General features: G+C 33.4%; 1 protein-coding gene across 5 annotated transcripts in view; it reads left to right on the top strand.

Moving 5' to 3' along the window:
* TFEC (transcription factor EC) overlaps positions 1-19,676 on the top strand; it is a 175,978-nt gene extending 156,302 nt beyond the window's left edge. For all 5 annotated transcript variants that reach the window (XM_004741927.3, XM_045062900.1, XM_013050994.2 and 2 more), the window contains 5 exons: positions 3,454-3,568; positions 4,677-4,733; positions 8,294-8,369; positions 13,258-13,405; positions 14,482-19,676. In XM_004741927.3, the coding sequence (XP_004741984.1) occupies positions 3,454-3,568; positions 4,677-4,733; positions 8,294-8,369; positions 13,258-13,405; positions 14,482-14,862 (777 nt within the window). In that variant the 3' untranslated portion in view covers positions 14,863-19,676. The remainder of the gene's footprint in view (positions 1-3,453; positions 3,569-4,676; positions 4,734-8,293; positions 8,370-13,257; positions 13,406-14,481) is intronic.
* The last annotated feature ends 2,444 nt before the right edge of the window (positions 19,677-22,120 follow it).

Below are 22,120 nucleotides of genomic sequence, written 5' to 3'. Positions count from 1 at the left end.
AAAATACTCACTTTCCTCTTTCATTCAATGTTGCTATTGAAAAACTCTTACGTTAACCAGATTCTTGTTCCTTTGGACATAATCTTACCTTTTTCTCTTTAGGCTTTTAGATTCTCCTCTTTGCCATTCTATATTCTTAAAATTTCACTGGAATATGTCTGGGATAACTTTTTCCTATGTATTTTTTAATAAAAATAAAATCATAATAAAATAAGATATAATAAAGCAATAGACTTTAGTTAATTCTCAGAAATGTATCTCCATTATTTCTTAAAATTTTTTTCTTCTAATTTTATTTCTCTTTCTCTCTGCAACTTTTAATATTTGTATTGTAGTTCTAATACGTCTGTCTTCCATACTGACTAGACTTTCTTCTATATGTTCTATTTCTGGGTCCTTTTCTTCATCCTCCTGAAAGATTACTTCAATTTGGTTTTATAGTTTACTAATTCCATTATTCCTTTCTCACTGTGTTCATGATGCTATTTTCCATTTTATATTCTTTATAATACTATTTTTCAAGTACTATATTTTTAAACCTCTTCTTTCTGCTTATTCACTTTGGCCATTCATATGTTAATTTGTTCTAATATAATTAATTATTACAAACTTTTCATTTTTTTAGAACAAACATTAGACTAATTTAAGAAAATTGGTTTCATGTGATCTTTCTTTTTTTTTTTTAAATTTTTGCTTCTGGTGTTATTTCTCACATTGCATGTTGTTTTACTTTGAAAAAATCATTTTCCTCAAATGTTTTGATATGTTGACTAGTTTGTTTATTTTCTTCAGGGAATATCAGCTACTGTGAAATTACATATGTGAAGGTACATATGTGGGAAGGTCAGGGCCTAATCTACTTCAGTCTTTATAGTCTCACTAATGGAGGTGTGACTAAAATCTAGGGTGGAGAACCCTAAACAACAAGAACCACTGGCAATCACTCCTCACCTGAAGGCAACTTCTGAGATCAGGGGTTTATGCTTTTTACCAGAAGGAAGTATTGTCTTGAGGAGTATGTTCTAACTTCTGAAATAATATTATGATAAATTCTTTATTATATATATTTAAAATTTGTGATTTTGTTGTTAATATTGATATGTTCAATATCATGTCATGTCATGTCAAGGGTTTGCTTTATTGAAAAAGCAATGTTTTTAAAACCAGAATAATATGTATTTCTTCATAAAATATCTATCCAGTTTCCTACTAATCTACAAAATAAAGTTAATACATTACCTAAGTAACATGTACCTTTGAGAAAAGTAAATACAATTTTGCTTTGTAAGTCTTTTCAAGGGTGTATGTAATCTTTAAATTTTCACTAACATTGTACTCACATATTTTAAAGGAGGAAAGGCACTGTAGATAACAGGAGGTATAATACATATTTTGAAATTGAAACCAGTTGTCTAATGATATTCAAAAAGTGATTAGCCATTTACATGAAATAGAGTGGTACCTACAGCATAAAATTAAATATGATATTAATCATTATGCTTTAGGGCATAAATTAAACAATAATCAAGGTCAGAAGAAAATGTAATATACCTATAGTTAAGCAGGATTAGATTCATTATCAGAATTCCAGCACCATTTCTATATTAGGTATGGTCTGACCAAGTAACACGGACCCAGAGTAATGTTATAGTTGGGAACTTATCACTTTATTGTTACAGTATATATATTATAGCTCCTTTTCTTCTTAAACATTTTTGCAATTTGCCACTGCTGCATTGAAATCCATCTGAATTCAAGCTCTTCAGAGAAAAGTGCCCTTTCTCTGGTTCCTTCCCTCTTCCTTCCCCCTCACTCCCTATCTTTTTTTACAGCACATCCATTATATTTCTCAAAGGCACAGAGGAAATGTACAATCCAGGTTGGTGATGCCTCAGCTTATAACCAACAAGATTTTCAAAAAAGGTCTTGAAATTTTTTACTTTTACAGTATGACTACATGACTCACACATTAGGGAAATATCTGCTTTTAGGATTTCTTCCTAATTGTATTGTTCCTATATAAGCACTCATCATCTATCCAATTTGATCAACTCTTTTTCAGATGAGGAACTTGAACATGAATAAATATTCAACTTAAGTGTTCCCTTCCAAGATTTATGAAGTAAAAATACATTTTAAAACAGTGAGTTTATATAAAATAAGGATGAATCTTAATAGAGTAAATAATGAAAAGAACCGACATATAAAAATATGTATCAGAATAACATATTCATCCATGATATCCTTATTGATCTACATATTCACATATATTAGCCTGATTTCCACTGTATTTTTCAAGTTCCTTTTCCTCCAAAATTCATAATATTTGTTACTGTAGTTTAATGGATTATTATGTCAGAATTAACTTGGGTCTTAAAATGTTCTTTCTTCACATTTATTTTCAGTCTGACTTTATAAGTATCAAAAATTTCCCTCAGTTTGAATTGGACTTTTACAAAAAGTCTAAATAAGGAATTAAGAATCTCTATAATAATAGAGTTATAATTTTGTTTGATTATTTGTATTATTTCTAGGTCCTTAAGAAAAGAAAAAAGTTACTACTTATTTGGTTCTTATTTTACTGCCCAGAAATGAAATATAGGTACTTAAAATGAAAATATTTTAAATGTTCAAATCCTACATTTTAAATGTGGGTTGCTTTGGATTAATGAATATTAACTTGAATTATGAATATTATTTAAATTAAATTTTCTTGGGAAGTCAAATCAATAAGCACATTTTAAATAATAAATTTGTACAATTTTGAATTGTGTTATAAAACATCTTAGTTTTCTGAAAAATTGTTCTCAAGAAGCACATTAGAAATTGCAGTGTTTCTATAATTAGATGTACCCTATATCCACTAGAGGCAAAAGTAGTTTTAGACTACTTTTGGTTACCAGCTGGGATATTTATAATAATCTAGAACATTAAGTGTGCGATGAGAAAAAGTATGCCTTCCAGGAAGGAAAGAAAGTTTCTCACTTAATTAACAGTGTAAAACACCTCTTGACTGTGAGTTGCTGGTAGCACTGATGGCATTAAGAAGACTTCCAAAATGTTCAGCCATTATACCTAATTTATGATATGCAGTGAACTTTACAGCTTTGCTAATATGTATTTTGATTTTGTCCAAGCGATTTTTTAAAATATTACTCATTTATAACCAGGTAATGTGCAGATCAAACTTCCATAACTTTGTAAATATTAATCGGAATTTTCTTTCATGAGTGAACTAATTTCTATTTTTGCTTAAATATAAATAGCTTTTTCTCAACATATCCACAAGCATCCCATAATGATTTTGAAAAGTCAATGCATACTCACTCTTGTTTACAATTAAAATGCTGTATATAACAATTACTAATAAAATGGCAAATTTAAAATATGCATCTAAATATATCAGTGTCTATAGGAGGTTTAATTCATCTTTTCTTCCTTTTATTTCTAAAGTTGTCTGGAAGTATTTTGGACGTGTATAGTGGTGAGCAGGGAATTTCACCAGTTAATATGGGCCTTACAAGTGCTTCCTGTCCAAGTAGTCTGCCAATGAAAAGAGAAATTACAGGTAATGTTGCTTTTTAGTTTTATCCCTTTTAAGTCAACTACTTCCTTTCTTATATAACAAATTATCCCAAAACTTAACAACTTGAAATAATAAATATTCATTCTCTCATATCATCTCTATGGGTCAGAAATCCAGAGATGGCTTAGAAAATTGGTTTTCACTCAGTCTTCCATAAGACTACAGTCAAGATGTTGTCCAGAGGTACAGACATTTGAGACAAGGCAGGCTAGAGATGTGCTCCCAAAACAGTTCTGTTGCAGGTCTTGAAAGTTAGTGCTGTTTGTTGGCAAGAGACTTTGTTTCTTTACCACGTGAACCTTTCTATGAGTCTGATCAAATGTCCTCATGACATGACTGGTGTTCCAAGAGACACTAAAGTGGTACCTGAACGTGTCTTTTATGACCTAGTCTTGTTCACACTAGTGATCACACTAGTCATTTTCACATATTCTGTTGGTGTCCCAGGTCAGTCCTGTCTAATGTGCAAAGGAACACCCAAGGATGTGAATATCATTGAGAATCATGGTAGGCAATGTTGGAGACTATCACAAATGCTTGCAACCATGTAGCACATAAAGTGTCATTTCCTGGAAGCGTTTGATAAGAATACCTAAGAAGTGTTGCTGTTTCCAACTCCAGGGATGTAGAAATCATAGTTAATTATGAAAAATGTTGGTTGTAAAAATTAAGCTGAAATAATTTTGAATAATCTTAAAATTCTTAAAATAATAATAATGATGGAGCAGTTTAATATTTGCTATGCACTGTACCTCTTTTCATCATCACAGTGATCATCAGATAGTTATTATATTATGCCAATTTTACAGATGAGCAGCTGAGACACAGAGAACTTAGGTAATAGATCACATGGCTATTAAAAGGAAGGCCAGAATACAAATCCAGGTTTTACTATTCAAACCCTAAAAGGTTTGCCAATGCCTCTTATAGAGTGCTCTGCTCCAAATTTCTAAATATTGGCATAAAAATATTATTATGCCATTTGGAGCAAGTAATATTGTATTTTCACCTAATATTTCTGGAATTAGGTTGACTAGAGCGGTTTTAAAGTAGAACTAAGCACAATTTAAATTATCTTCCTTTTGATCAGAAACAGATACACGAGCTTTGGCAAAAGAGAGACAAAAAAAGGACAACCACAACCTCAGTAAGTATATTTTCCTTTATTTCTTAAAAAAAAAAAATTAATGCAAGAGGAAATCCATGGAAGTTAAAATATGTGGTCTTTTATTGTCACTTTGTAAGTATTATTATGAGGTCATATAACCAAAATAACCATAATGAATAGTATATGTTCACTAGTTGTGCTATTTTGGGAAATTTAAATCATATGAACTCTCAGAAGAGCTACATATTTTTAGGAAGTGAAACATCTCAAATTGTCTCCTTACATTTGAACTCTGTTGTGACTCGTTGACTCAAAGGTTTAGAGATAAAAGTGGCTTTAGAAAATGTACGCCACTTATAAAGCAAGAAACAACTCCATGTTCTCATCTTTCTGTGTCAATCTGCCTCTCCCTTCCTAATGATGTTATCTGAAAGACATTGCTGACATTGTACTGCTGAATTCCACCTCTGCAAATTAATTAATCAATCAATCAATCAATCAATTAATTAATTAAATGTCTGTGATGCCTTCCTAGGGGTCAGTTTGACTCTGATGACTGGTCACATGAGATGAGAAATACCAGTGAGGAAGTAGGTTAACAGCAGTAATGAGCTTGATAGTGTTTGGTCACGTCTCAAGTGCTTAACTGCCTCAAGTGAGCTTGTCTGAGTGTGAAGCCTTCCTGTTTTGGAAGGCCAATCAAAAAATGAGAAAAGAATAAAATAGAATAAACATAAATAAAAACTTCAAAGTTCTAAAACAAACCAGGATTTTTCTTACATGTGGTTAGCGGAAATTGATCCTTCAGGGACCTGTGGACCCTACATCTGTCTGTTCATATTGTACCTGCTACATCACAGGCTGATCGGGGTTTGCTGATGGCAAGGTTGCGAGGGAAGAGCTGAAAAGTGGTTCTAACCATCTGTGAGGTCGTCATGGAAAGGGAAATGTTCTCACTCTGATAGTCCTTAGCAGTGGAGCAGATCACCTTTAGTCCAAACTGTGAGATGAGTAGAACACAAGTAGGGAGGAACCAGTTATTGATAGAAGGGATTAATACAGCAAGGAACTATGGGCTTTTCTCGTCTTTTAAAACCTGTTAACTCATGACTCTCCTTGCTCTTTTCTTCTCTTCTCTACGTCTCCAGTTTAAATAGCAGGTCATTTAGCGTAAAGTATGATAGGTGCCTAGTATGTCCATCGTCAAGTGTTTGCTACTCTGGATTCCCTTACTGGAAGATACTGCTTTTTGGAGATCTCAAAGTTAAAAAACACTTTAATATCCTATTTTAAATATGATGAATCTAGGACCACCCCTAAAATTTTGGGGGATCATGGCAAGAGGACAAATGGAGACCCACTTACCAGAAGTTTAAATATTTAAAAGTTGTAACTCAAGCTAGAGAGTGCTACCTTAAGTATTCTCTATTCTTTCTAAATACCGGAAGGCCAGATGTGAATTAAGAATTCTCAGATCATCGGAGCTCTGAGTGGGGGACGTCAGGGTAAGGCAAAGCTGGCCTTAAGCCAGCAGCCCATCTCACTGCTCTCCCGACTCCTTGTTTCTTTCTGTACTGCCAGTGGCCTCAGACATGAGTACGCACATTTGTCTTATACATTTGAACTCCACCACCACCTGTGTAAATAAATTCCCTCGTCTGAATCTTGAGCCTAGAGGTGAGCACATCGGTGTCATGGTCCTCACTCAGGAGGACCTCAGGAGAATGGACCCAGGAAGGAGCCTACACAGGCTCTGGAAGTGGGCCCAGGGAATTTGGGAGGATAGCCCCAGTGTGAGTTACTCAGTGTAGCTTGACTCCATGCACTGACTGGCTCGCTGGGAAGGAAGGGTGTGGTGAAAGAAGGCAAAAGTGGCTCCTCTTAAGTATGGGTCCAGGATAGTTTCCTCTCTCACCCTGATCTCAGAACAGGAAAGAATGGGTATATCAATGCTGTGGAGAGTGAAACCACACACGGCATGCACTAACCTTGGTAATTTCTTAAAACTTGACTCCTTCACAAATAACTACTACTGGATATGAAAACATTGAGGAACCAAAGTTCTCATTATAATTACCCATTAAAAATTTATCAGGTACAATCTAAGAAGAGTAGAGTAGGAACTTCTGATATCTTACATAAGGTACATTTAAATAATAGATTTTGAAGAAATATTATAGGACTAAACCTTATTTTGAGGTAAAACTGTGAACATCCTTGATAGCTATTCTTCATCTTATATTTAAAAGTTTGTTTTATAATACAGTAGTATGTGTGAACATAGAATTGTTAATAATTTTTACTGTGGAATATGTATGTATTTCTATCAGCTTTACCTTTGTTTATCTTTTCAGTTTTTTAATGTGGTGTCATTGTTTTTTGAATTAACTCCCTCAAGAATCAATTATATTCTAATTTTAGAGTAATCCCAATATATTATTACTGAAGGTCAAATCCATCCATGGTAAATTGCTTTGTAGAGTCAATTATTATTCTTTCATGACTTTCCTTGTTTGTGGTAGCAGATCTTAATCTTTAGCATGCATTAAGTATTTTCAAATATTTTTGATATATGGTTTTCTTCTTCATTACCTTTTTCTTCCTCCATTTTCCTGGAAAGATTTTTAAAATGTTACCTATTGAAAAAATACTGTGTAGAAGGATATGTTGTGGTTCTTGATTCTAGGAACATAGAGCATATTGTAAGACTACACTCTACTCCATAAGACTGCTTTCTCATAGCGGTCAATATAGGAAACTCTACTTATTTGTATATCTGATATTTACTGAATATTAATTAGATCATAAAATTTCCAAAAGCAGTTAAGTCGTGGAAATGCAAACAAAGAAAACGGTCTCTGAATAAGAATTTATATCAGTAGTTCTCAAAATGTGGTTCCTAACAGCATCAACATGACCTGGGAATTTGTCGGAAATGCAAATCCTTGGGCCCCAACTGATGTATGCCAAAGGTTGAAAGCCATTACTCTATATATTATTGAAAAATTTTAAATTAGAAAATTTTATTTACAGTCTAATCAACATTTATTTAATATCTCCTATATGCCAGACCCTCTGAGAATAGAAAAATGAGGAATAAATGACCCCTGCCCTCAAGAAGGTCACAGTCTAGTTGGGCACACATGTCGGAGATCTGCCAAAAGTTGTGTTGGGTCTCTGGGGATTGTATAAGAAGAATAAAGCATGGTGCAGATCCTGATGGGCAAAATGAGTATGTGTGAAATGGTGATCCTGATGGGCAAAATGAGTATGTGTGAAATGGTGATCCAAAAAGATAAGTATATATAAATACATATGCATTTCAGTATGAGTGAATATTATAGCATTTCAGAAAGTGAAAAAAGTTGTTTTGAGAGAAAATGTTTTTAAAGCATTGTCAATAATAGAATCACAATTCTAATACTGTCATTTTTTACTTTTAGATTAAAATATATTTGAATTTTTATTTTGAATACTCTTTTGATTATAAGGAAATTTTTTCATTCACTCTTTTTTAAAGATTATTAAGAAAGTTTACAGCTGTCAAAAAGTGAATTATGCTTCAATGAGAATAATCAATAACATTTCTCTTTTAATAGTTGAAAGAAGAAGAAGGTATAATATTAATTACCGAATCAAGGAGCTTGGCACTCTTATTCCAAAGTCTAATGATCCGTGAGTTCAACAATCATTTCTGTAATAATGTAATAGTTTGAATACCCTCCAACATGGGTGGGAGGGAAAAGAGGGGAAGCGAACCAATTGCTAAGAAACCAAGTAGCTTATGGTAAAGGTAAGGCTACTCCTGGTCTTATTAAGTATCTATTCGAGAATGATAGTTATTAAGCATCAATGTTGTTCCTAACATTTGCTCTTCTGAGATGTAGGAAATAAGGACATTATTTCTTCTCAGTTCATAGCAGGTCTTTCAATATGGCACCAATATTGGTAAATTTAGTGGTAGTATCAAATGTTGTCTATGACACTTCTTGTATACTCAGTTTACAGTTATAGCAATTCTTCCAATGTGAGATTTATTTATACATGAACATTGAATTGTTGGGTTTTCAGAGGTCCCAAAATTCTGGAGACATGTAGGTAAAAAATAGGTTTGTAAAAACATGCTGATTGATGCCAACCAATAATTAGTTATTGTAATTAAATTTTCAGCCACTTTTTAGTGTCATACACAAAGTCAGTTAAACAAGATGTTTGAAGTTGTAAATTTCCGGAAAGAATTGATTAATCAAAGTATCAAGTTAGAATGTGGAATGTCTCTCCAAAACATAAAAATAAGATCTGTTACATTAATAACGACTTCAAAAACATTTCACTCAAACTGAGAACTGGCCTCTCCAAATACCAGTGATCATCCATTATTCAAAAACAGTGATGGAGGCGCCTGGGAGGCTCAGTGGGTTAAGCCTCTGCCTTCAGCTCAGGTTATGATCTCAGGGTCCTGGAATCGAGTCCCACATTGGGCTCTCTGCTCAGCAGTGAGCCTGCTTCCCCCTCTTTCTGCCTGTCTCTCTGCCTACTTGTGATCTCTCTCTCTCTGTCAATAAATAAATAAAATCTTTAAAAAAATTAAAAAGAATTAAAAAAAAAAACAGTGATGTTTGATAAAGTGATATATTAGTGAGATTTGGAGATACTTTTTCCCTGAATCCAAATGTGCCAAGTCACATGGACAATTCAATAATTTGTAATAGAAGGGAAGGTAGTATTTCTCCTCATGGACATATTAGGTGGAATGGCACATAGAGCCCCTTTTGGAGAGTCTGAAGAACTTGGTCATAGTGTAGTTGTCATTTGATAACTCTTCAAATTACTTAAAGTCTCTAAACATGCAACTCCTCCCGTTAGCAGAAGAGAATACCCATTGTCCTGATGGGACTTTTCTTCTTTAGCACTTAATATATATACATGCACATTTATTCACCAAGCATTTGAGGTAAAGCCAAGGCTTTTTTTGTTTGAAAATATGTTTCAACTTTTCTTTCCTACATAAACTGCACTAAAATGTATAGTTTAATTTCTTTAAAATAAAACAAAATAATACAACTTAAATATAGAGAGACTTTTAAAATGTTTGTTGTAAACCTTATTTGTGACAGCACATTTTTTAGCAACCCAAATTTACAAACATTTTAATTGAGTTTTTCCAAAGCTTTTAATATAATCTTCCTAAAAACAGTAACTATTTTTATAAGTGCTTTCTTTTTTGGCATTCATATTTTATTAGCTAATGTACCTATAATTTAATTATATTATCATCATAGTAATTACAGTGGGCATTAATTTAGCCTCTCAGTCAGAGGCACCACACTGACAACAGAAATACCTGGATGTATCAGAGGGTAGCCCAGTGCTCTCTATTACCTATTTTGTTCTGTCAACAGTCAGTGAACGTCACAAAGGGAATGGAGTATTATTAACCTTGAAAGTGATTGGGTAAAGGTCAGCTGAGAGAGGTTCTCTTGTAACTGGTGGAAGCTAACCCACAGTGCCAGAGCATGGTTATATGCAGAAAGCCACATGAAAATTCAAGACTGGACTCTGAAGCCTAACTGACCATCTTCAGATGTCACTATGCCTATAAAGCACCAATCGTATGGTTGGGTTTTTATAAACATAAAGCCAAATACTATGTATGAGAATACTGTACAACTGATAATGCTTCTGTAAGCGATGATTATTCTATACTTTATAGAAACTTTGGTTATAAAAAGGTTCCTTTCTCCTTCCAACTCACTGTCTGGAACAGAGAATGGCCACCTTTTCCTGTAAGGAACCAGATAGTAAATATTTTGAGGTCTGTGGGCCACATAGCCTGTGGCAACTTTCTAACTGTGTTGCTGTAGCATGAAAGCAGACATAGACCATATGTACATGAATGAACATGGATGTGTCCTCTGAAACTTTATTGACAAAAATAGACCACAGGTCCTCATTTGTCTGCCCCTGATCTAGAATATAGAAAATCAATTTATCACAGAATCATATTCAAAAGAGACTCTCACTGGTTAAATCTTATTTTAAACATTTTTAAGTGTTTTCCTCCTCTTTATGGACCTCAGGAAGAAGTATCACTATTTATTTTAATTGTATTATATATATGGAAATGATATTTATTTTAGGTCTAATTAAAAACATTAATTAATTCAACATTGAAGATATCTATATGTGGCTCTGGGCACATAGCAGGTAGAAGAGATGCTTTATTGTTGGCTGTGGCATTCCAGACATCCAATACCAATTGTGTTTCAATACATTTTATCCCTTGGCTTGCTGAGGCCTCACCTGTTACCCTAGGGCTTCTCTTGAGGGCCTATGAGTGTGAGTCCCATGGGTGAATTCAGAACACAGCCTCTTTAAAACTTGGATCCATTGGGGGGGGGGCACATGGGTGGCTCAGTCAGCTGAGCATCCGACTCTTGATTTTTTTTTTAAAGATTTTATTTATTTATTTGACAGAGAGAGATTACAAGTAGGCAGAGAGGCAGGCAGAGAGAGAGAGAGGAGGAAGCAGGCTCCCTGCTGAGCAGAGAGCCTGATGCGGGACTCAATCCCAGGACCCTGAGATCATGACCTGAGCCAAGGCAGCAGCTTAACCCACTGAGCCACCCAAGCGCCCCCGACTCTTGATTTTGACTCAAGAAATTGGTTAAGAAGAAACCTCACATATTAAAATGATTTTAAAATAGAATGAACTTAACAAATTTAGTGCAAATGATGTCAGATAGAAATGGTCAGAAGACCCATTGTGTGGTCTCTACCACCATTTTGAAGGTTTATTTTAATAAACAGTACCTTAAACTTCAAAGTCGACTGGTGGTTATCCTTTCCATATTATTTCTTCTGTCTTTCTAATTTTCATTTTTGTTTTGTTTTGTTTTGTTTTTTCCCCATGAGAAGAAATGAAACAAAATCAGGGCCAAAAGTCTTCTGCTGCAGCTTAGGGTTTTAATTCAGGAGTTCACCTTTTTGAGTTACAAGTACCTTCTTAGCTTAATGACAAAAGTAGCCTCTTTCTCCATAGCCTTCCCATCACCTGAGAAGTCACCGTGAGTGGAATGAGAGTAGCAGCTATGATGGCCCTAGAGGACCTGACAAAGCATTTTCACACTCTTGACAGACTCTAGTAATGGGTTGGTGTCTTTTGGTAGAAAATGCTTTAGCATTTTCTAGTAGGCATTTTCACCTGCCAGTAGAAAAGTTTATCTTCCTTTCATTTATTGCCCCTATTGGAAGTATCACCTAACCTTAACTTCCAGTGAGGAATATGCAAGCCAGATTTTTCATAAACTATATTTTCCCACTTCTGATCACTTAATACATACATATTAATTTCATTCTATCTCACATAGATCATATAAAACAAAAGTACATAAAGTATAATTCTAAAAGAATTTTCCTACATGCTGGGATGCCTGGATGACTCAGTCGTTTTTGATTTTCGCTCAGGTCATGATCTCGGCATCCTAGGCTCCACCCCCACAGTGGGCTCCATACTTAGTGGGGAGTCTGCTTAAAGACTCTCTCTCACCCTCTCCCTCTGCCTCTCCCCACCCCACTCATGCTCTCTCTCTCTCTCAAATAAATAAATAAGTCTTCATTAAAAATTTCCTACGTGCTTACTTATGCTGTACTAAAAAAATAATCTCATGACTCTGAACTGAAAATTCATCAAGGTTTTCTACAACTCTGATTAAATTTAGCAATTAGTGTGATATCATTCTCCACATGTATTATTAATTCTCATATGGGATTAAATTCATTGACGTATTTTTTCAGATGTTGCAACCAATAGCTTGTTTCATAATTCCAGATTTATAATTTCTCCTGACTTAAAAATAAGCTTTAATAAAATATTTTTCCTGTGCTCTAAAAAGATTATCTGGTAATGTTTAATTTATTTACTTGTCTTAAATGTATTTAAAAATAGGCATCCAACTTTTAAATCAAGTATTGATGTCTTTGTGAAGAAAAATTTACCTAATGATTCTAGAAAGTTTTGCTCTATTGCTTAAAGTGATGTTGCTGAACTCTGATTTGTTTCACAATCACTCAGGATCACCATTCAGAAGGGACCTTATTTTTTTTTTCTTAGAAGCATAAAAGCAACCTTATTAGAAAGTAGGTTAAAAGACATTCGAAATGATCTTAAAAAATTTAGGCTTAAGTCCTCAGTAATGTACATTTCCTAGTTCATTAATGCAGAAATACCGCACATAGATTTTAATCTCAGAGTTAATAATAAAAGCAATTTTCACTAAAAATATAAAAACTGTAATGGTAGAATCATGATATTGCATTTAGCTCTCCCACAAAAAGTCACTTTATTACTTTCTTTTGACACTTATTTTCATTCTGGGATTAATTTTACTATATAAGGGCTTCTTAACTATTCTATTAAAATTTCTATTCAGAAGCAATAATATCTAAGAGTGAATAATAGTCATGTAAATCATTATTTCATATTAATGTAAAAGATTTTGTAAGTTCTTATGAATTCTGCTGACATGCACAATTGTGAAAAGGTTATCTCTCCGTTCTATAGTGATATGCGCTGGAACAAAGGAACCATTCTAAAAGCATCAGTGGAGTACATCAAGTGGCTACAAAAAGAACAACAGAGAGCTCGAGAATTAGAACACAGACAGAAGAAATTAGAGCAGGCTAACAGGCGGCTTCTACTCCGGATTCAGGTTTTTACAAAAATGTTGCCATGAACCACGTCACTTATATATGACTTATCCACCATCGGTTTTATTCATTGTCTCATTTATTTTTCTTATTAACAATTATTTTCCTTCTAAAGGATAATTTTATTGCCTTTTAGAAGCTCATGAATTGGGTTGTTTCAGTTAGACTTTGATTAGATGTCCACGATCAAGGTGGCTTTAAAAGTAGAATGAATAACAACTAACTGCAAAATGCCTAAAATAGAACCAATTTGATAAGCACATGATGTTATCCCAGCCAAAAACTAATAATAATTAAAACATTTTTTCTTTATATCATATTGGACTCTAAATTGTTCTCTCTCCCTTTTATTTCTTTAGTAACATTGCTATGGATTTCATTGCCGCAAGGCATATTATGCCAGTATATATTAAGTCAGTCCTCATCTGTTCATGTGACACAAAATATCAAAATATGGGTTTTCATAACTCTCAAGATTTTTTTTATGTGAGCGTGCTTATTGCCAGGTAAAGCACCACTCTGTTCCGTGAAATGGTCCTATAGTGAGAAATTTTTTTTTTTAAGATTTTATTTATTTATTTGAGAGAGAGACAGTGAGAGAGAACATGAGCGAGGAGAAGGTCAGAGGGAGAAGCAGACTCCCCATGGAGCTGGGAGCCTGATGCGGGACTCGATCCCGGGACTCCAGGATCATGACCTGAGCCGAAGGCAGTCGTCCAACCAACTGAGCCACCCAGGCGCCCCTATAGTGAGAAATTAATCAGGACGAACAAATGAAATATTTTCCACTATCTCCAAATGGTTATACTGTAATCTGAGACACTATGGAACCATTCTATGTTATGCATTCCCTTGAACAGCAATGAGAAAAGAATTTTTTTTTAATCTATATAGTTTTCTCAGGGTTATTTTTCAGGCATTAGAAACACACTCAGTTCCATGACTTGCAAAGAATATTATAATATGTATTAGTCTTCATTTTGAATGCTTGTTAATATTTTTTCTATTTCTGGTTTATTTACTAGAGTTATGTCCACTTGCAAAGTCATAATTTAATTATTATTGTTTGAAATTGCAGGAACTAGAAATACAGGCTCGTGCTCATGGTCTGCCAGCCCTGGCTTCACTTGGTGCAGTGGATTTAGGTGCTAATGTCACCAAACAACAGACCCATCTTGAGCAGAACTCAGTAGACTATTGCCAACAACTGACTTTGTCTCAAGGGACCAGTCCTGAGCTCTGTGATCAAGCTATGGCCTTCTCTGATCCTTTGTCACATTTTACAGATTTATCCTTTAGTGCCGCTTTGAAAGAGGAGCAAAGATTGAATGACATGCTACTAGATGACACAATATCTCCATTTGGAACAGATCCTCTGCTATCTGCCATTTCCCCTGCAGTTTCCAAAGAAAGCAGTAGGAGAAGTAGTTTTAGCTCAAATGATGGGAATGAATTATAAAAAAAGCAAACAGGCTCAATTCATCAACTGGGAAACAATTCTACGCTGGTGCTATGCAAGTATGTTCTGTTTCATATATTGCTTTGGCTTAGTTTTCTCAAAAGGAATAGACTGTTCACGAAAAACTAGAGACGGCAGAAGAAACATGGTGTTGAATAATTATTGAGGACAATTAAGGATTTTTTCTTCTTTGACTAAATTGTGTTTTCCTGAAAAGAGGTACGGAATAAGAAATAACTCCCTACTAATGTTGTCAGAGTGGAGATGTGGTGATGTATCACTGGAACCAACAGACTGCAAGGAGAAAACCTACTGAAATACGCAAACCATTTTTCACTTACTCACTTCCAACTCTTCTATTCAAGTCTTATGTTAGTCATCAGGTATCAAGATCAACAGCTCTGATGGTTCATTGACTTTCACCACTGTCTGGGGGGACATGTTGTTGAAAGTTCAAACTTACCAGAGGAAATAGTTAAAAGATACAGAATCTGTCATATTTTAATTGAAAAGTGAATATTTAGTAAACATTTGAATTTTCCACAATAAAATACCAAAAATTTATGAGAGCTTTGCTTCTTAAAATGAGGCCCTAATTCCTCTTGTCACTTCAAATACACTAATTCTGAGAGTGTCTTCTGCATATTTATGGAAACATGCGATGTTCAAAAAAAGAATATGTTGAATAATTTCCTCAAGAATATGAGCTGAAATTTTACTCCTTCCCACAAACATACACTTACACACAGACACACACGTAGGTAGTACATGTCTTTTTTATTTTCCTTCACTTTCATGGTTTTTCTAATCAGGATCAGAAATTGTATTCCAAATATTCTTTACTTCATCCAAAAGAGATACTGGATAATCAGTTTCAATAATTAGAATACCCCCCCAAAAAAACTTTACCAGGACTTCTCAGCTAGCTACAAGTTATCGCTGTCCCTAAAAATGGATGTAAATTAATTAGTTGATACAGTTTTGCTCCACAAAATGATAAAATATAGAAAATTTGTTTGCCAACTGACAAAATAATTAGTGAAACAGAAACTCTTTCTTGTTATATTGAACTCTGAGTGGACGATAAAGCTCCATTCCCATAAGTACTTAGAATACCCTGTGACATTTGCTAGCTTTGTTAGCATTTATTAAAAATATTTATATCTATATGCTCTACTCAAAATTTTCTTTCTCAAAAAATAAAGCTCAAGCTTGGGATTAGGAACTGACTTACCAAGCAGGTTGCTCTGTGCTAGATCTCCATGAGTGATCATCTGAACAATGACTATTTACGGAGAGATACTCAGACTTCAGTGGAACCCGTGAAAATGTAGAACAGATGAACAAGATATGGTCATACTCCCCAGGGAGTAACAAAACTACATGAGGAATAAAAACAAAAGATAGAAGACATATAGAATTAAGCTCTGCATGGTACAGCAAAAGCTATAAATACAGAAGGTCAGAGAAAATGGAAATGAATGAAGAAGGTTGGAAAATCACAAGTCTACAGGAAAGTAGAATGTAACTTCTTTTTAAAAGCATAAGTTTGGTGAAAGGGAGGGCATATTAGGGAATAATATCAACCAAATGACAAAAATGAGAATAAATTGAGGAAGTGTCTTCATGGAACATTCATTAGAAAGATCTGGCCACCCTAGAAGATGTCTGCTTGGAAGTCCTGGAAAATAATTTTGGCAACAGATTATAGAAGATCTTGAATAGTAGGATGAAATGATATGGTACAAATTGAATTTTTTTTACTAGGAGGGAGAAGCCTAAAAATTAAAATGCTACTGTACATTACTAAAGTAATTCAGAGGTAAATCTTTCTTGAATATTAACTTTGGGATAAATTTTTGAAAGGGTGCTTTAGGTATTACTCATAGGGAAATATGTCATCACAAAATTTGAGACATAATGCTAATGAAAGTGGGAAAATATTAAATTCCTATGGTCTAGTTATTATCTCAGGCTTAGCTTACAGCATTAGCTCAGAGTTTAGAGAATTAAAATAATTTTTATTGTTTGACATGGAAAAAATAACTCTAAATTTATAGGAATAGTCATTAAAGCCAGATAGATAAATTCATCTGAAATAGGCCATGTGAAAAAGAGCAATAAAATACACTTCAAGGATTTTTGAGAGAACATTATATGCTTTTAACTTCATGATAAAATTCTACTTTATTATCTAGGTTGATAGTTTAATATAACAATACAAATCATAAAGAAGGAATATATTTTTAAATCCATGCAAAATACATTCTAAATAGAGGCTGATTTTTGTTTTCATTTTATCCGTATTCTCATTTCTTCGTATTTTGAGAAGACCTACACTGGTGATGTCATTTACTCTGTCATTCTTTTCAATTCGGTTTAAATACTACTACTTCATTCCTGAAGGTCATTCCTCATAATCTTAGCTAATGTAAGAACTTGACACAGGTGGTAGTGTCTGAACAAAAGATCTGAGAAGAGTACTACTACTATTTCTGCTACTTTAAGATGATAATAGCTATCAGGGGATTGTAAAATGGGTAATGGATTTTGAAAGACAAAGCAGAGAGTGGTGCTGTGTCACAGTCAACTGAAACAGATTAAAAAATTAATTTTAGTCAGTAGTTCTTAACTTTTTAAGGTATTGAGAATCTAGTGAAAGTTATAGATTCCCCCAGAAACATACAGAGTTGTACATACAGTCCAAAATTTGCACGCAACCAAGAAGTTTTAGGGAGCTCCCAAATGTCTTGTTAGATGCCAGGTGAAGAATTCCTCTATCAGGAATTACTTTAATGGAAACCACTGTAGTTATGTATCCATTAAGAGCTAAGTGGGTAGTGAATATCATCTACAGTGATGGAGGAGGGAGCCCTGTTTATCTGTACATCACTCTCCCAACCCTAAGAGTGTTGAGGTTGCCTAGGGAAGTAAAGTATATATACCAAACACTCGACTATTCACAAAGGAACTTGTTTACTTATAAAGTAGTCTCCCTTCAAACATCCCTGTTGTTTATATACTTCCTATTATATACTCATGTTATATATTCATGGTCAGTTTCTCTACGATTATTGAATATTGTAAACATATGCCAGTAACAGTTTAAAATAATGCAGTATGTATATCAAGGCAAAAATATGTAAATTCAAAAGCAAATTATGTGAGTATCTAAGAATCGAGAGAGATCCTTGCGATATTTTTGTAGAAATGAGACTTGTAATATTAAAAGAGTTATATTGTTTATCAAATGGTTTTGTCACAAAAAAGCATCAGCTGTCACTGGACTATTAATAAGCAATTAACTAAGATTTGTTCACTCAAAAGATTATTGCATAATTCTAATTACTGTAATTGTAATTATAATTATAAGTAATTGTAATTACAGTAAACTTTGTTTAAAATAAGATACAAGTTTTATTTACTTTTAGTTATCTTTTCAAGATAATGTCCCATGCAATCTTACATCTCTATTTATTATAAACTGTTGGCTCTCTTTTTTATGGCTATGTCTTTTGTGTAAGTAGCCTTTCCAGTTCCAAATTATCTTAAAATAACGACTACCTCCTTTGAGTACCTCTCCATATATTTCTTCTTTTTAGTGTCCTTTCCCATTACTGGAAAATTTATATATACAGAAAAAATTTCCTCAGTTTACAGACATGGTATCAGTGACTATAGCCTTCCTTATGTGGGTACAAAAGCTCTAAATAATAAATACCTAGATGAGCTGGGGACATTGAGAAATAGCCTTCCTCCTTTTTTTTAACTCATTTTTTTCCACTCACATGACTATAAATAAAATATTTAATAGCTCTTACTTTAAAAAAATTAGGTACGAGTTTCTTGATTTGGCATGCTCATTTACCTTTATGTCAGGGGAGAAGTTAGATTTCCCAACGCTAAGAAGAATGTATTTTTTCTTTGTTTTGGTAGATTGAGTCATGTTAATTTTTTTATACTTCAAGGTATCTTGAAGTTTTTTTTTTTTGCTGTTCTGATACTATGGAATTTTGATGTTTAAATAAATAAATGTCATAACTAGAAGTGTTTCAGTGTTTTTACAATATCTCTAGGCTGATATTTACTCTTCTTATAATATCTAAGATGTAGATGAAAACTGGAATCAATTAATCATTTTGCTGTGTTATCAGCACTAGATCAACCATCTGGGTTTCTTGAAAACACCTGAAGGATTGAATTTTACTTCAGTATTGATAATGGCACAGCCTATATAAGCTACATGGAATGACATCATTTGGCCTTCCAGTGCCCTGCATGTTGATAAGTGTAAGATGTCAACTCGAGTTAGTGTAAGTTACATATGCGGAGATGTCATTAAATGTACTTAACAAATACTAAACACATTTAGAGTGTTGCTTATCTAATGTGTCATATGACCTTCCCTCAATCATTATTCATTTCATGTACTAATATTTTATCATTTGTATGATATTTAATTTGTAAATAAGGAACCTATTAAAAAACTGATAAAAATAGTTTTCTTTAAAATTTTTTGTGTTAACTTTTTTTTCTCTGACATTCATAGAGAATTTGAGTGTATAGAGATTATCAGAAAATAGTTCTTTTGATTAAAAAAGCAACCTCCCACTGGATCAGTTAATTTAATGATGAAATACTATTCTCTGCTGCTCGATACATAAAAGAGGATGTTTTGTCTTCTTCTTGTGAAGAGATTTATTTATGTATTTCTATATATCCAAATTATTTCTCTTAACCCTCAGTAAAATGTCTTTTTCCTACATTTATTCAACAGGCTTCAAGAATAAAATTAAAGATTTTTGTGTTTGCAACACTACCTCTCCTATCCTTCACTATCATCTTATTATAAAAATTCTGTATTTTCAACTTTGTTTTTTCCACAGAAATAAATGTTACTTAAAACTGATGGTTATATATAACAAACAAATGAGAAAATATGTAAAAGAAAGGTAGACTATCATTTTGCAGAAAGAATTATATCTGATCAGAAAGTTACACATTATATTATTCTTTAATACATGACAACTGAAGTTTAAAAGCTAACTAAATTCAAGGATCTTACCTAACAGCATTGCAGTTGCTTATGGCATACAAGGCTAAAATTAATTCAGCTATTTAATCTTAATAATAACAATGTAGTTAAAAATCTTTGACTTTAATAGTGTTTTATACATATGAATAGCTGAAGTAACATTCCTATAACTTTAATCTAACATTGCTTAGATGAAGAAAACATTGCTAGTCTAGTAAGACCATAGAATTTGTAATTATTGCTATTTTTCACTTTTATATAACAAAGTAATGTGTCTTATTGTCTAGGAATATGAAGAAAACTGGTGTGTACCCTAATACATACATAAATCTTTGTGCACATTCTTTAAAAAATGTACCAGTATTTTCTTTGAGTATATTAAATGAAAGCACAAACTTATTAAATGCTTTAATATATTTTTCATTCTGCCTTTGTCTATAGAGTGCACTGGAAAATACAAAATGTGGGTTAATCATCGGAAAGGATACTCAACAGCCCCAAGAATTCATAACTGACAACGGCTCTCTACACAGTCCATGCTGAAAAGAGTGACCCAGTAGTTCCCTATTAACAAAAATAATAGTTACATTCTTTATAATAGTCTCCTACCATCTGCTTTTCCATGCTGCTATGGTTTTGACTTATGGAAAATATTTATCAAACTGTTGCAAATTTGCTAACAGGCATAATCGTAGCAGTGCAATCACTAAGAAACACTGCAAAATCTTTTAATATACTAGATGGTCCCCAGATAATCTAGGGTAAATAGAATACTGTATTTTAATATGTAAAACATTTTAAAGCTGCTAATTGGTATTGACTAGCCCTATCCCTTGATAACGAAATTAATAAGGATTTCAGTTAAATGTTAAGACACTCTAATATTTAATACCATGTTTATGAATTTTCATCTACATACCTTCTTCAAAAATAATCAAACAGGATAGCTCCAAGTTGACTATATAAAATAATATTTTATGTTCAAGTATAGATTCATTCCTTTTTTAAGGCTATACCATATGAATATTTTTTAAAGCGTTAATCAATGCCAAAAAATACTGATCAGTATCGTAATTTCTGTGTGGAAAGAAATAACTAGTATAATATAGGTCAAAAAATCAGGATAATTTTTTGGCCCTATACAGACTGAAAAAATGGATGACTGAACAGATTTTATACCTGATTATTTATCATGTATATATATACATGTGTGATGTGTTTGGGAATGGATACATGTGTGCCCATGTGGGAGCTTACAAAAAAAGTTTTCTAATGTCTTGGTATTAGAAAGGACTCTACTATAAGAATATGTTATTCTTGTATTATTGTTTATTGGAACCTACACATAGGCACTATTTGGAGTTGTCCCCAAATATGGTCTATTAGATACACACGCGCGTGCGTGCGCACACGCACACACACACACCTTGCTCTGAACTGAGTCCAAAAGGTGGGATGGATGAAGACAGCTGTAACAGGGTTTTACTATTTTTGTTAAAGTAAGTGATACATGTTGCTATCAACCATTTAGATAATAAGCATTGGGTTTACTGACCACCAATATTAGCACCTGCAGTGTTCTAGCTTTGGGGTAGTTAAGTGGTAAAATGTAATAAGGCTTATTGGTTAAGTAGTGGATACCCATCATGTAAAATATATATCAGTTTTATTAATTGGCAAGCATAAGACAAGAGTACAGCATTCTAGATGGTGATGATTTTGATAGGACCGACCACATTGCGGTTAAGTATATGATTCACGTAATAAGAAAAAGGTGCCTGCAGGCTATTGTTCCTAGCATGGATTAAAATTTACATATTGCTTCTCCTTATGTCAAAACATCTGGTGCCTGCAAATGCTAACATTTCGTTAAAAAGTTTCACAAGCCAGGAAAAGTGGATTGGAAACATTGCATGTGAATCATTCAAGCATTATAATAGAATAAGAGCTATATTCAGAAAAAATTAAATTGCTGCAAACAATACTATAGTCAAGATTGTAATTTATTTGCTTATGCAAGTGAAAGGTGATGCTGTGTATCTGTGGAGAAAAATAGTGTTTGAGTTATATGGTTATCTCTTCAAAAATACTTATTTCTTATAATTATATGGAGCAAGTAGGTTTCTAAGTCCTTCAGGTTTTACAATGACTCTCAACAATTTTAGAAGCAGTCTATAGTTCTATAAAAGCCATTCTGTTATACCTAAGAATGGGAAGAGGGCG

The sequence above is a fragment of the Mustela putorius genome, unplaced genomic scaffold (assembly GCF_011764305.1).
Source record: "Mustela putorius furo isolate JIRA1106 unplaced genomic scaffold, ASM1176430v1.1 tig00003845_pilon_pilon_pilon, whole genome shotgun sequence".
NCBI lineage: Eukaryota > Metazoa > Chordata > Mammalia > Carnivora > Mustelidae > Mustela > Mustela putorius.
Note: the sequence above shows the minus strand (reverse complement) of the source record. Positions and strands in the feature narration are given on the sequence as shown.